We start from the raw sequence: 13,704 nt of genomic DNA, 5'->3' as shown, positions 1-13,704 counted from the left end.
TTTTAAACTTTATAGATATGACTCTGAGATTTGCATCTCCAGCTCTTTGCCTATCTTCTGAACTTACTCCTATATTCTCCTGTAGTTTCTAGACCTTGCTGCTTAGATAACCTGTAGGTATTTCAAGTTATCCAAAATTAGACTCATTGTCTTACAAATGAGGTTGTCCTCCAGACAACCAAACTAAAAGAGAGTGCTTGTCCTGTATTAGTGATGTCAGTTAATGCTACCATCCTCTACCTGATTTCCCAGACTAGAAAGCTCTAAGTCAGTCTCAACCCTATCTTCTCCCTCACCCACCACAAATCCATCTATTTTATTACCTGAAGTCCCCAAATCAGCCTCTTTCTGTTACAGCTGCTGTAATTCAGACTCTTAAACCATGGCTCTAAGTGCTTCCTGAGTTTCCTTGTATCAGTCTCCACCTCCAGTTCATTTGAAAGAGTTTTCTTTCTGAATCTATTTTTGAAATGTCATTTTGCTTCAAACCTCCAATAACCTTATATCCATTCTGGGAATTTCTAAAGACTAAGCATAGTTAAGCTTAGTTTAACTTCTCTCCCTGCATTGCTTTTCCTATTTTTTTCTACCTTAGTCACACAGAACCACTTACTTTTCCTGAATATTTCATGCTCCTCACACCATTTCTTTAATTCTTCTCTCCTTTTCTTTGGTGCACCTACCCCATCAAAATTTCTAGAAAAATACCCTTCATCCTACCCACCTGGAGGCAAATACTGCTAACACCCTCCACATACTTTTCTGTTAAATATTTTTGAAGATGTGCATCATCTTGCCTATAATGCTTCTCCAGCTGCTTTCATCATTTAGCAATGTAATGTGAACCCTCTGTGGATAAGTTAATGATTGAATAATATCCTTTTTGATTAAAGTACCATCTTTTTTTTTGGCCTTCCTCAGTCTGATTCCCCAGAGGTATGACTCTTGACCTAATGTTTTTGACACCTTTATACAAATAAGGATAAATAAATATATATAATATCCACACATGTATATGTAATTGTTAGAATCATATTTAGAATTAAGGGGAGAGACCTTCAAGATGGTGGAGGAGTAACATGTGGAGATCACCTTCCTCCCCACAAATACATCAGAAATACATCTACATGTGGAACAACTCCTACAGAACACCTACTGAACGCTGGCAGAAGACCTCAGACTTCCCAAAAGGCAAGAAACTCCCCACGTAACTGGCCGTGTGGCTGACAGGGCCTTCGTGCTCCGGCCAGGTGTCATGCCTGTACCTCTGAGTTGGGAGAGCCGAGTTCAGGACATTGGTCCACTAGAGACCTCCCGGCTCCATGTAATATCAAGTGGCGAGAGCTCTCCCAGAGATCTCCGTCTCAAACCTAACACCCAGCTCCACTCAACAACCAGCAAGCTACAGTGCTGGATACCCTATGCCAAATAACTAGCAAGACAGGAACACAACTGCACCCATTAGCAGAGAGGCTGCCTAAAATCATAATAAGGTCACAGACACCCCAAAACACACCACCGGACATGGTCCTGCCCTCCAGAAAGACAAGATCCAGCCTCATCCACCAGAACACAGGCAACAGTCCCCTCCACCAGGAAGCCTACACAACCCACTGAACCAACCTTAGCCACTGGGGGCAGACACCAAAAACAATGGGAACTACTAACCTGTAGCCTGCAAAAAGGAGACCCCAAACACAGTAAGTTAAGCAAAATTAGAAGACAGAGAAACACACAGCAGATGAAGGAGCAAGGTGAAAACCCACCAGACCAAACAAATGAAGAGGAAATAGGCAGCCTACCTGAAAAAGAATTCAGAATAATGATAGTAAAGATGATCCAAAATCTTGGAAGTAGAATAGAGAAAATACAAGAAACGTTTAACAAGGACCTGGAAGAACTAAAGAGCAAACAAACAAGATGAACAGCACAATAAATGAAATTAAAAATTCTCTAGAAGGAATCAATAGCACAATAACTGAGGCAGAAGAACAGATAAGTGACCTCGAAGATAAAATAGTGGAAATAGCTACTGCAGAGCAGAATAAAGAAAAAAAGGATGAAAAGAATTGAGGACAGTCTCAGAGACCTCTGGGACAACATTAAACTCACCAACATTCAAATTATAGGGGTCCCAGAAGAACAAGAGAAAAAGAAAGGGACTGAGAAAATATTTGAAGAGATTATAGTTGAAAACTTCCCTAATATGGGAAAGGAAATAGTCAATCAACTCCAGGAAGGACAGAGAGTCCCATACAGGATAAATCCACGGAGAAACACACCAAGACACAAATTAATCAAAATGCCAAAAATTAAATACAAAGAGAAAAAAAAAGCAGCAAAGGAAAAACAACAAATAACATACAAGGGAATCCCCATAAGGTTAACAGCTGATCTTTCAGCAGAAACTCTGCAAGCCAGAAGGGACTGGCAGGACATATTTAAAGTGATGAAAGGGAAAAACCTACAACCAAAATTATTCTATCCAGCAAGGATCTCATTAAGATTCGACAGAGAAATTAAAGCCTTTACAGACAAGCAAAAGCTAAGAGAATTCAGCACCACCAAACCAGCTTTACAACAAATGCTAAAGGAACTTCTCTAGGCAGGAAACACAAGAAAAGAAAAAGACTTACAATAACAAACCCAAAACAATTAAGAAAATGGGAATAGGAACATACATATCAATAACTATCTTAAATGTAAATGGATTAAATGCTCCAACCAAAAGACACAGACTGGCTGAATGGTTACAGAAACAAGACCTGTATATATGCTGTCTACAAGAGACCCACTTGAGACCTAGGGACACATACAGATTGAAAGTGAGGGGATGGAAAAAGATATTCCATGCAAATGGAAATCAAAAGAAAGCTGGAGTAGCAATTCTCATATAAGACAAAATAGACTTTAAAATAAAGACTATTATAAGAGACAAAGAAGAACACTACATAATGATCAACGGATCAATCCAAGAAGAAGATATAACAAGTGTAAATATTTATGCACCCAACATAGGAGCACCTCAATGCATAAGGCAAATACTAACAGCCATAAAAGGGGAAATCGACAGTAACACAATCATAGTAGGGGACTTTAACACCCCACTCTCACCAATGGACAGATCATCCAAAATGAAAATAAATAAGAAAACACAAGCTTTAAATGATACATTAAACAAGATGGACTTAGTTGATATTTATAGGACATTCCATCCAAAAACAACAGAATACACTTTCTTCTCAAGTGCTCATGGCACATTCTCCAGGATAGATCATATATTGGGTCACATATCAAGCCTTGGTAAATTTAAGAAAATTGAAATTGTATCAGTATCTTTTCTGACCACAAAGCTATGAGACTAGATGTCAATTACAAGAAGAAATCTAAAAAATACGAACACTTGGAGGCTAAACATTACACTACTTAATAACCAAGAGATCACTGAAGAAATTAAAGAGGAAATCAAAAAATACCTAGAAACAAATGATAATGAAAACACGACCCAAAACCTATGGGATGCAGCAAAAGAGGTTCTAAGAGGGAAGTTTATAACAATACAATCCTACCTCAAGAAACAAGAAACATCTCAAATAAACAACCTAACCTTACACTTAAAGCAGTTAGAGAAAGAAGAACAAAAAAACCCCAAAGTCAGCAGAAGAAAAGAAATCATAAAGATCAGATCAGAAAGAAATGAAAAAGAAATGAAGGAAACAGTAGCAAATATCAGTAAAACTAAAAGCTGGTTCTTTGAAAAGATAAACAAAATTGATTAACCATTAGCCAGACTCATCAAGAAAAAAAGGGAAAAGACTCAAATCAACAGAATTAGAAATGAAAAAGAAGTAACAACTGACACTGCAGAAATACAAAGGATCATGAGAGATTGCTACAAGCAACTATATGCCAATAAAATGGACAACCTGGAAGAAATGGACAAATTCTTAGCAAGGTATAACCTTCCAAGACTGAACCAGGAAGAAATAGAAAATATGAACTGACCAACCACAAGTAATGAAATTGAAACTGTGATTAAAAATGTTCCAACAAAGGAAAGTCCAGGACCAGATGGCTTCACAGGTGAATTCTATCAAACATTTAGAGAAGAGCTAACACCTATCCTTCTCAAACTCTTCCAAAAATTGTGGAGGAAGGAACATTCCCAAATTCATTCCATGAGGCCACCATCACCCTGATACCAAAACCAGACAAAGACACTACAAAAAAAGAAAATTAAAGACCAATATCACTGATGAACATAGATGCAAAAATCCTCAACAAAATACTAGCAAACAGAATCCAACAGTACATTAAAAGGCTCATACACCATGATCAAGTGGGGTTTATCCCGGGAATGCAAGGATTCTTCAATATATGCAAATCAACCAGTGTGATACACCATATTAACTAATTGAAGGATAAAGATCATATGCTCATCTCAATAGATGCAGAAAAAGCTTTTGACAAAACTCAACACCCGTTTATGATAAAAATCCTCCAGTAAGTAGGCATAGAGGGAACTTACCTCAACATAATAAAGGCCATATGTGACAAGCCCACAGCCAACATCGTTCTCAGTGGTGAAAAACTGAAACCATTTCCCCTAAGATCAGGAACAAGACAAGGTTGTCCACTCTCACCACTATTATTCAACATAGTTTTCGAAGTTTTAGCCACAGCAATCAGAGAAGAAAAAGAAATAAAAGGAATCCAAATGTAAAAGAAGTAAAGCTGTCACTGTTTGCAGATGACATGATACTATACATAGAGAATCCTAAACATGCTACCAGAAAACTACTAGAGCTAATCAATGAATTTGGTAAAGTAGCACGATACAAAATTAATGCACAGAAATCTCTTGCATTCCTATATACTAATGATGAAAAATCAGAAAGAGAAATTAAGGAAACACTCCCATTTACCATTGCAACAAAAAGAGTAAAATACCATGGAATAAACCTACCTAAGGAGACAAAAGACCTGTACGCAGAAAACTATAAGACACTGTTGAAAGAATTTAAAGATGATACAAACAGATGGAGAGATATACCATGTTCTTGGAATGAAAGAATCAATATTGTGAAAATGACTATACTACTCAAAGGAGTCTACAGGTTCAATGAAATCCCTATCAAACTACCAATGGCATTTCACAGAAGTAGAACAAAAAATTTCACAAATTGTATGGAAACACAAAAGACCCCGAGTAGCCAAAGCAGTCTTGAGAAGGAAAAACGGAGCTGGAGGAATCAGGCTCCTGGGCCTCAGACTATACTACAAAGCTACAGTAATCAAGACAATATGGTACTGGCACAAAAACAGAAATATAGATCAACGGCACAGGATAGAAAGCCCAGAGATAAACCCACACACATATGGTCACCTTATTTTTGATAAAGGAGGTGAGACTATACAATGGAGAAAAGAAAGCCTCTTAAATAAGTGGTGCTGGGAAAACTGGACAGCTACATGTAAAAGAATGAAACTAGAATACTCCCTAATACCATACACAAAAATAAACTCAAAATGGATTAAACACCTAAATGTAAGGCCAGACACTATAAAACTCTTACAGGAAAACATAGAACACTCTATGACATAAATCACAGCAAGATCCTTTTTGACCCAGCTCCTAGAGAAATGGACATAAAAACAAAACTAAACAAATGGGACCTAATGAAACTTAAAAGCTTTTGCACAGCAAAGGAAAATATAAACAAGATGAAAAGGCAACCCTCAGAATGGGAGAAAATACTTGCAAATGAAGCAGCTGACAAAGGATTAATCTCCAAAATATACAAGTAGCTCATGCAGTGTGATATCAAAAAAACAAGCAATCCAATCCAAAAATGGGCAGAAGACCTAAGTAGACCAAAGAAGATATACAGATTGCCAACACACACAAGAAAGAATGCTCAGCATCACTAATCATTAGAGAAATGAAAATCAAAACTACAATGAGGTATCACCTCACACCAGTCAGAATGGCCATCATCAAATAATCTACAAACAATAAATGCTGGAAAGGGTGTGGAGGAAAGGGAACCATCTTGCGCTGTTGGTGGGAATGTAAATTGATACAGTCACTGTGGAGAACAGTATGGCGGTTCCTTAAAAAACTAAAAATAGAATTACCATATGATCCAGCAATCCCACTACTGGGCATATAACCTGAGAAAACCATAATTCAAAAAGAGTCATGTACCAAAATGTTCATTGCAGCTCTATTTAAAATAGCCAGAACATTGACGCAACCTAAGTGTCCATCAATAGGTGAATGGATAAAGAAGATGTGGCACATATATACAATGGAACATTACTCAGCCATAAAAAGAAACGAAATTGAGTTATTTGTAGTGAGGTGGATGGACCTAGAGACTGTCATGCAGAGTGAAGTAAGTCAGAAAGAGATAAACACATACCATATGCTAACATATATATATGGAATCTAAAAAGAAAAGGTTTTGAAGAACCTAGGGGCAGGACAGGAATAACTACGCAGACATAGAGAATGGACTTGAAGATGCGGGGACGGGGAGGGGTAAGCTGAGATGAAGTGAGTGGCATGGACATATATACACTACCAAATGTAAAATACATAGCTAGTGGGAAGCAGCTGCATAGCACAGGGAGATCAGCTTGGTGCTTTGTGACCACCTAGATGGGTGGGATAGGGAGGGTGGGAGGGAGACGCAAGAGGGAAGAGATATGGGGATATATGTATATGTATAGGTGATTCACTTTCTTATAAAGCAGAAACTAACACACCATTGTAAAGCAATTATACTCTAATAAAGATGTTAAAAACAAAAAATAGAATTTAGGATCATATTCTTAGAATTAGTAGTTACAGAATATATCATATATACACACTCATCATGGTGTAGATGAAACAAATACAAGATCCTGTTACACAGTGGTGTGGAAATTTGGTTTTCTTGCTCAATATATTATGACCTTCAATGTTAGTACTTACAAAGATAGTAAACTTTATTTGTTTTAATGGTAGCATTATAGCCAGTAGGATTCATCATGATTTATTTGCATCATATCTTATTTAGTTATATTATTTTTAGTTTTATTTAGAATGTATGCCTCATAATTTATTTAGCTATTCTCTTGAGGAATATAGATGTGGCCTTTAAATTTTTCAGTATTGGGCTTCCCTGGTGGCGCAGTGGTTGAGAGTCCGCCTGCCGATGCAGGGGATACGGGTTTGTGCCGCGGTCCGGGAAGATCCCACGTGCCGCGGAGCGGCTGGGCTCGTGAGCCATGGCCGCTGAGCCTGCGTGTCCGGAGCCTGTGCTCCGCAACGGGAGAGGCCACAACAGTGAGAGGCCCACGTACCGCAAAAAAAAAAAAAAAAAAAAAAAAAATTTCAGTATTACAAATAGTCTTATACATAACATCCTTATTCGGGGTTGCAGTGAATACGTACTTTTTATAATACTCATGTGTTATTGTCATTGTAAGTTTTTGTTTGTCCCCCTACTTGAATGGGGGAGGGGGTGCAGCCCAAGGCCCAGCTCATATAATGCAACATATTCTCTTGACATTTGAACTCTTTAGTGTCATCTGGTTGCTCCTGCTTTTCTCTTAATAAAAGCAAAACAAAACAAACCCTTACCTGTGTGGTATTTTTCTTAGAGTATGAAATTCTTAGACTCCATCTACCTGAGTAATCAGACTGGTAGAAATGTTCAATTTGAAGGTGAGGATTATAAACTATTAGGGATGAAATCATTATGTAGTTGTTTGAAGTTTTTTTAAGGAAAAAAAAATAAAGGAAGCACCTAGAAGCTGTGGAAATTGAAAATTTACCGTTTATAATTCTTCCTTTCCAGGTTTTTCAACCTTCACCTGAAGATCATGAAAAATATGGTGGGGATCCCCAGCAGCCTCATAAACTGCATATTGTTACCAGAATAAAAAGTACAAAAAGACGTCCATATTGGGAGAAAGATATAATAAAGATGCTTGGGTTACAGAAAGTACGTAACTATTTTAGTCATCTTTAGTGTTGTTTAAATTTGCTTTAAATTTTCCACTTTTAAAACTTTTGTTTAAATGTATGATTTCACGTAATATATTTGGAAGTTTGATTTAGACAGAATGAGCCTACACCTGAACCTTTTCCTGTAACATGGGACCATCTGTGCTTTTGAAATTGATCCATAACATTGTTTCCTTTGTTTGTAGGCACATACTCCTCAAGTTCACAAGAATATCCCTTCGGTGAATGCAAAACTGAAAGTGGTTAAACATTTGATAAGGTTTGTTGTTTGTTATTCCAGCAGTTTCTTAAAACGTGTTACCTAGTATAACTCTAAAAGCATTCCCTTATGTCACAGAATCAAGCCCCTGAAGCTGCCGCAGGGTCTCCCAAGAGAGGAGGACATGTCCAGCACGTGCCTCAAGAGCACTGGAGAGCTGGTGGTGGGGTGGCTTCAGAACCCCACGGACCAGGAAGTGAATAAGTCCTGATGGCCTCGCGGCTTCAGAGTAAAAAGTGCAAGTCATTTCTATCTCAAGATGGTGAGAAAGTGTTCTCATTAAAATATGTTTTAAATTCTAGTCATTTTCACTGGCTAAACATGGTGTGATTCTTCCTTGGTGTAGGCTTGGAGGTTTTAGTGCTATTAATTGGTTTAATTCTGTCCGCTTTCCCTCCAGTAGTTTCACTGGAAAATGGGTAAGGATGGCAATGTTTGAACATGTGGGTTCAGATGTCACCTTAGCAATCGTCGTTAACGTTTTAAAAAAATTGTTTTCTCGTTTAATTGAATTCATCACATTCTATGAGTGGCCCTTTGAGTGAAGAGTGTGTTATGTGTTGGAGAAATCCAGAGCTGACCAGAATGTGGTCCCTGCCCTAAAGGAGCTTAGTCTGTTCCCCTGGAGAGCAGAGATTCAGCCAGAAGCATTAGACACTGGGTGCAGCTGGACCGGCTGCTCTGTGCTGTGGTGTCTATAAATAGGTATGTGGACTTGGCTTCATTTTATCCTTAAATTCAATACCCAAAATAGTATCTGTTTTCTAATTATAAACCTCATTTGGCCTAAACTTTATTGATGTTCCTTGAATTCCTAGAAACCTCTGCCAATAGTTGAGGTTGCTATTTAAAAGAAAAAAGAGAAGGAAAAAATCATTTAGGGAAAGTTGTTTTATTTCCTTTTATTCTATTTCAGATACCTGGAGGGGTGGGGAGAAGTAAGAATTTTAAGAGAGGTTCAGTACCGGGAAATTCGGTGGCAGCTAACTGAAGTTGGTGCTGAGGACTCAAGAGTTCTAGCTGCCCTTTATTTTCCTTGTCTCGTAAAATTTGGCTCAGGCAGCAGTGACATTGGCATACTCGCTGCCTATGGTCCCAGCATCTGTCCTGTCATAGAGTTTTGGCATCACGTAGAAGTGCTGTGTGAAGTGAAGCCAGATATCATTAATTAATAAGCTTCAGGGTAATCACACTTTCAATTCCACAATTATTGAATATCCAGTATAGGTACGGCCTGGAGAGGATATAAAGCAGAAGGACACTAACTTCGAAGGGCTGGGTCTAACTGGAGAGAGACCTGTATGCCTCAACAGAAGCTGTCCTCGCTGGAGTTGGATTGAGGCCAGCTGTATAAATATTGATAAAAGCAGCCCCTGCTAATGTTTTGCTGCCTCTTTTACTAGGCTAATATTAATGTTTAAAATGGGGAAAAGACCATTGGTTAATTTTTACCCAAAGAGTCTCATAAAGTTTTGGTAAGTAATTTTAACCTGCTGCTCATGACTAGAGGAAAATATCTGAATGATAAGTTGGATATTTAGAAGTGAAATTGCCCAGAAGAGGAAAAGCCTGTAGGGAGATGAGCATAGGCTAGAGCATTTGTTTTCTGTTGTCACGTAACATATTATCACAGTCTCAGCCGCTTAAAACCACACATGCTCATCACCCTGCTGTTTCTCTCGGTCAGGACTCTGGGCACAGCTTAGCCCGCTCATCTGCTTAGGGTCTCACAAGCCTTCAAAAAAGGCATCAGCCAAAGCTGGGTTCTCCTCAGATCCTTGACAGGGCAGGTATCTGCTTCCAAGCTCTCCCAGGTTGTTGGCAGAAGTCATTTCCTCGTGGTTATAAAATTCATGGCAAGTTGCTTCTTCAAAACCAACACTGGAGTGAGAGACTTTAGCAAGATGGGTGCTACCCTCTTAGGTAATCATATAAATGCAGTGGCCTAGATTCTGTCTCCTCTGTTGCATTCCATTGGTTGGAAGCAAGTTACAGGTCCAGCTCACACTCAAGGAAGAGGGGAATTCCACAAAGGTGTGACCACCAGGGGCCAGGATCAGGGAGGCCTCTGTAAAGTCGACCTGCCAAACCCAGTCAGTCCATCCTTAAGTTGCACCCAGGGGATTCCCCAGAATGGTACTCCTTTGCCTCCCATCATTTCAAACCTTACAAGGACTTCTTCTGTCCTGTCTTTGTGTCTTAGAGAATTGCTTTATTTCAGGTTTTTCTGGCCACTCCTTGGTGACCATTGGCCTTTGGTCAGGCTCAGGGGAGACAAAAGTTACCCAAGCACTCTTTTTAAGGGCCATTCCAGTTCTCAAGGTCTTCTCAATCTAAATGGTGCCTCTTTCAGGCCAAACACGTGTTTTCTTCATCTTTTCTTGTTAACAATACTAACTAGTATGCTTATCATTCTAACTGTCACAGTTTCACCAAGGACAAGTTGGAATTGCACTGGCCATTTTAGGGAGCTTTTGACACGAGCAAGATTGTATGTTTGGGAGGTACTTTAGAACAAAAAAGAACAAAAAGTGAAGAACCCTCCATGCAGACATTATTTGTCTTGTTTTTCATTAAAAAATAAAAGACCATTTTATTTAATATAGAGGATATTTAATATCCCCTCCTTCCTTTCTATACTTTGAGGAGTATTAAGTACTGGCTTTTTGATCACACAGCTTGATAAAAATATCAAGGGTCCAAGTTACTGTCTAAACCATCTGTCGCTCTCTTTTTATGTATATGTGTCAAAATCTATTTTATACATTTAAACTTTTCTCAGCTTTAAGACCTTGGTAAACAGTTAATTAAAACTGGAAGTCTGGACAGTTTCTAAATAAGAAACTGATACAAAACATGAGTCACTAAATAAAATTTTTACCCTTATTTCTCAGAATGGCAATCTATTAACAAATGATGAAAATGCCTTTGAATAATATTATTTATGTTTCTTTTTCCCTCAAAATTATTAAAATGATATGAAATGAGTGCTCATGGAGAAAAAAATAGCCAAACAATTCATTTTCTGTTCTCTAATTTTCTTTATTTTCTGGAGAAAAGAAAAACAGTTGATCACTTCAAGAGAATATAAACAGTTAATTATACCAGGCACAGTAATTACAGAGAAATACAAATATGTATTTAACATAATAGATATGATTTTCTGCTTATTAACATGGTAAATTTAGTGATATGTACATTTTGTATTTAATATTACTGATAAATTATGTTTTAAATCTATAGGTATTCAATATAAGCTTTAAATGTCTTAAATATATTTACACATGCCTAAATACTTGCATATAAATGTATATTAGTAATTACTACAATCTGTGCATGAATAATGTAAAATAAAAGTAAAAATAGAATTTGGGTAAACTAAGGTATTTTTCATCAAATTATTTCCTATTTTGGGGTACTTATCACATATCTTGTCTTCTATAAAAACTAGTCTTGATTTTGCCTTTCCCAAAATCATACGTAGATTCAAAATAATAAAATTGTTAGGATGAATTTTATGCCTGCACTATCTGTGGATTTTCTAAAGTGGCCATTAGATGGCATAAAGAAAGATTCTCTCTCAACCACATAAAAGTAAGGGCAATAGGAATGATTGTCCAAAGGTTCTCCAAACTTCAATTCTATTGTGAGAATTTTTGTCTACCAAGCTTATTTTCTTTTAATTAATTAATTAATTTATACTTTGGCTGCGTTGGGTCTTCGTTGCTGCACGCGGCCTTTCTCCAGGTGCGGCGAGCAGGGGCTACTCTTCGTTGTGGTGTGTGGGCTTCTCATTGCGGTGGCTTCTCTTGTTGTGGAGCACAGGCTCTAGTCGCATGGGCTTCAGTAGTTGTGGCACATGTGCTCAGTAGTTGTGGGTCGCGGGCTCTAGAGTGCAGGCTCAGTAGTTGTGGCGCACGGGCTTAGTTGCTCCGCGGCATGTGGGATCTTCCGGGACCAGGACTCGAACTGTCCCCTGCGTTGGCAGGCAGATTCTTAACCACTGCGCCACCAGGGAAGTCCCTACCAAACTTACTGTTAAAACAATCCTGACAAATTAAAAAAGGAGTTGATCTTCCTAGGTTAGTTATATATAAGTAAGGTCTATTAAATATCTTTCAATGAATATGTTTTTCAAGTTAAAAGAAACATAGTCCTTGGACACAAAGACTGGTACAATAAAACTATCTTCCAAATGTTTCCTCCATTGTTTTGGATTCACAGATCCTCCCCTTGCCCCACCCCCTTTCCTTTTATTATAAATCTGAACAGGCACTAGGGAACTGCTTCAGTTAAATGGAAATCACCAGAGGCCCTTTGCTTATTTCAGTCTTTCTTTAGCTCCAGTAGCCAAAACATATATATCCATCTTGTCTAAGAACCACAGCAGTGACAACAAAAGTGTGAAAACTTCAGCTGGTTTAGTTCTAGGGTCTCCACTCATCTTAATGGTTTCCCATGCTGTGCTGTATAGATTCTTCCATTGACAGTAAGCTCTCAGCATCTTTCAGCTAGTCACCTAACCTAGGAAGTACTGGTGCTTTTCTGTCACGCATCACTGCCCCTCTCTAAACCCAGCCACCTCCTTCCCTCTCCCACAAAGGAACAGCCCATAATTGCCTGCCTCAGGGAACTATGTATACCCTGCACTGACCTTCTGAAGACCCCCTTGGATAACTCTGATTTAATTGTGTATGTAGATTATTCATACTTAGAAAGTAAAATTAAAAGTGTCATCAGACTCAAATTTACCCTTGAATTATAAGCTTTTCTCAAAAATTGTGTCCATTCAATGCCCTCTCCCAGATCTGCCAAATCACAAAAGTAAATATACTGATAGGATAGGTAGATGATTTGGAGATAGTCCATGACATTGAAATGCTTTAGAAACAAATGCCCATCACAGGAGCCCCTATAACATTGACAGTGAATTAAAGAGCTTTGACATGCTTTTCTATATGTAAGGAGGTGACCGTGATAAAAAGTGAAATTTAGCAAATATTGTGATATTAAAAATATCAAAAAGTAGTGATATTACCCGTAAAGCAGAGAAAAATTGGCAATAGTATTGAACCAGCATTAGTAGGGTAATTTTCAAGATACCACTGAGGATTTTTCCACTGCACATCCTACCTGCCAACAACACAATCCCGACAAGATTCTGACAAGACTGGACAGGATGCTCAAGGCCCCTTTGAACACCTTGATTTCCTCTAAGCTGGTGGAGGGTGGTTTGTACTTCTTGCTGCATTTATGAACTACAGGGCAAGCACAACTGTGGATATTAGGATAAACAAAAAATCCATCCGATCTCTAAAAGACCCAGCTGGATTCTGGGACATGTTTTCATTGCCTGGGTTTTATAATCTGGGACCCTGACTTTAAGTCTTGTCACAAGACTCATGATCCTTTTGCTTCTGGTCATTGC

The 13,704-nt window shown here is 38.3% G+C and overlaps 1 protein-coding gene across 6 annotated transcripts in view; it reads left to right on the top strand.

The window, feature by feature from the left end:
- The window catches only part of MRPL30 (mitochondrial ribosomal protein L30), an 89,038-nt gene that overhangs the window by 32,098 nt on the left and 43,236 nt on the right, over positions 1 to 13,704 (top strand). For 5 of the 6 annotated variants that reach the window (XR_009566074.2, XR_009566075.2, XR_004035609.2 and 2 more), the window contains 3 exons: positions 7,848 to 7,994; positions 8,203 to 8,276; positions 8,355 to 8,538. Coding sequence is in view for 3 of the 6 variants with exons in the window: in XM_060309088.1 (XP_060165071.1) it covers positions 7,848 to 7,994; positions 8,203 to 8,276; positions 8,355 to 8,487 (354 nt within the window). In the remaining 3 variants the exon portion in view is untranslated. Of the gene's footprint in view, positions 1 to 7,847; positions 7,995 to 8,202; positions 8,277 to 8,354; positions 8,582 to 13,704 lie in introns of those variants that run through there. The other variant, XM_030838856.2, reaches the window with a different exon arrangement.

The sequence above is a fragment of the Globicephala melas genome, chromosome 12 (genome assembly GCF_963455315.2).
Source record: "Globicephala melas chromosome 12, mGloMel1.2, whole genome shotgun sequence".
NCBI classification, from domain to species: domain Eukaryota; kingdom Metazoa; phylum Chordata; class Mammalia; order Artiodactyla; family Delphinidae; genus Globicephala; species Globicephala melas.
The sequence above is the reverse complement of the archived record's forward strand: the minus strand, read 5'-3'. Positions and strand labels throughout refer to the sequence as shown.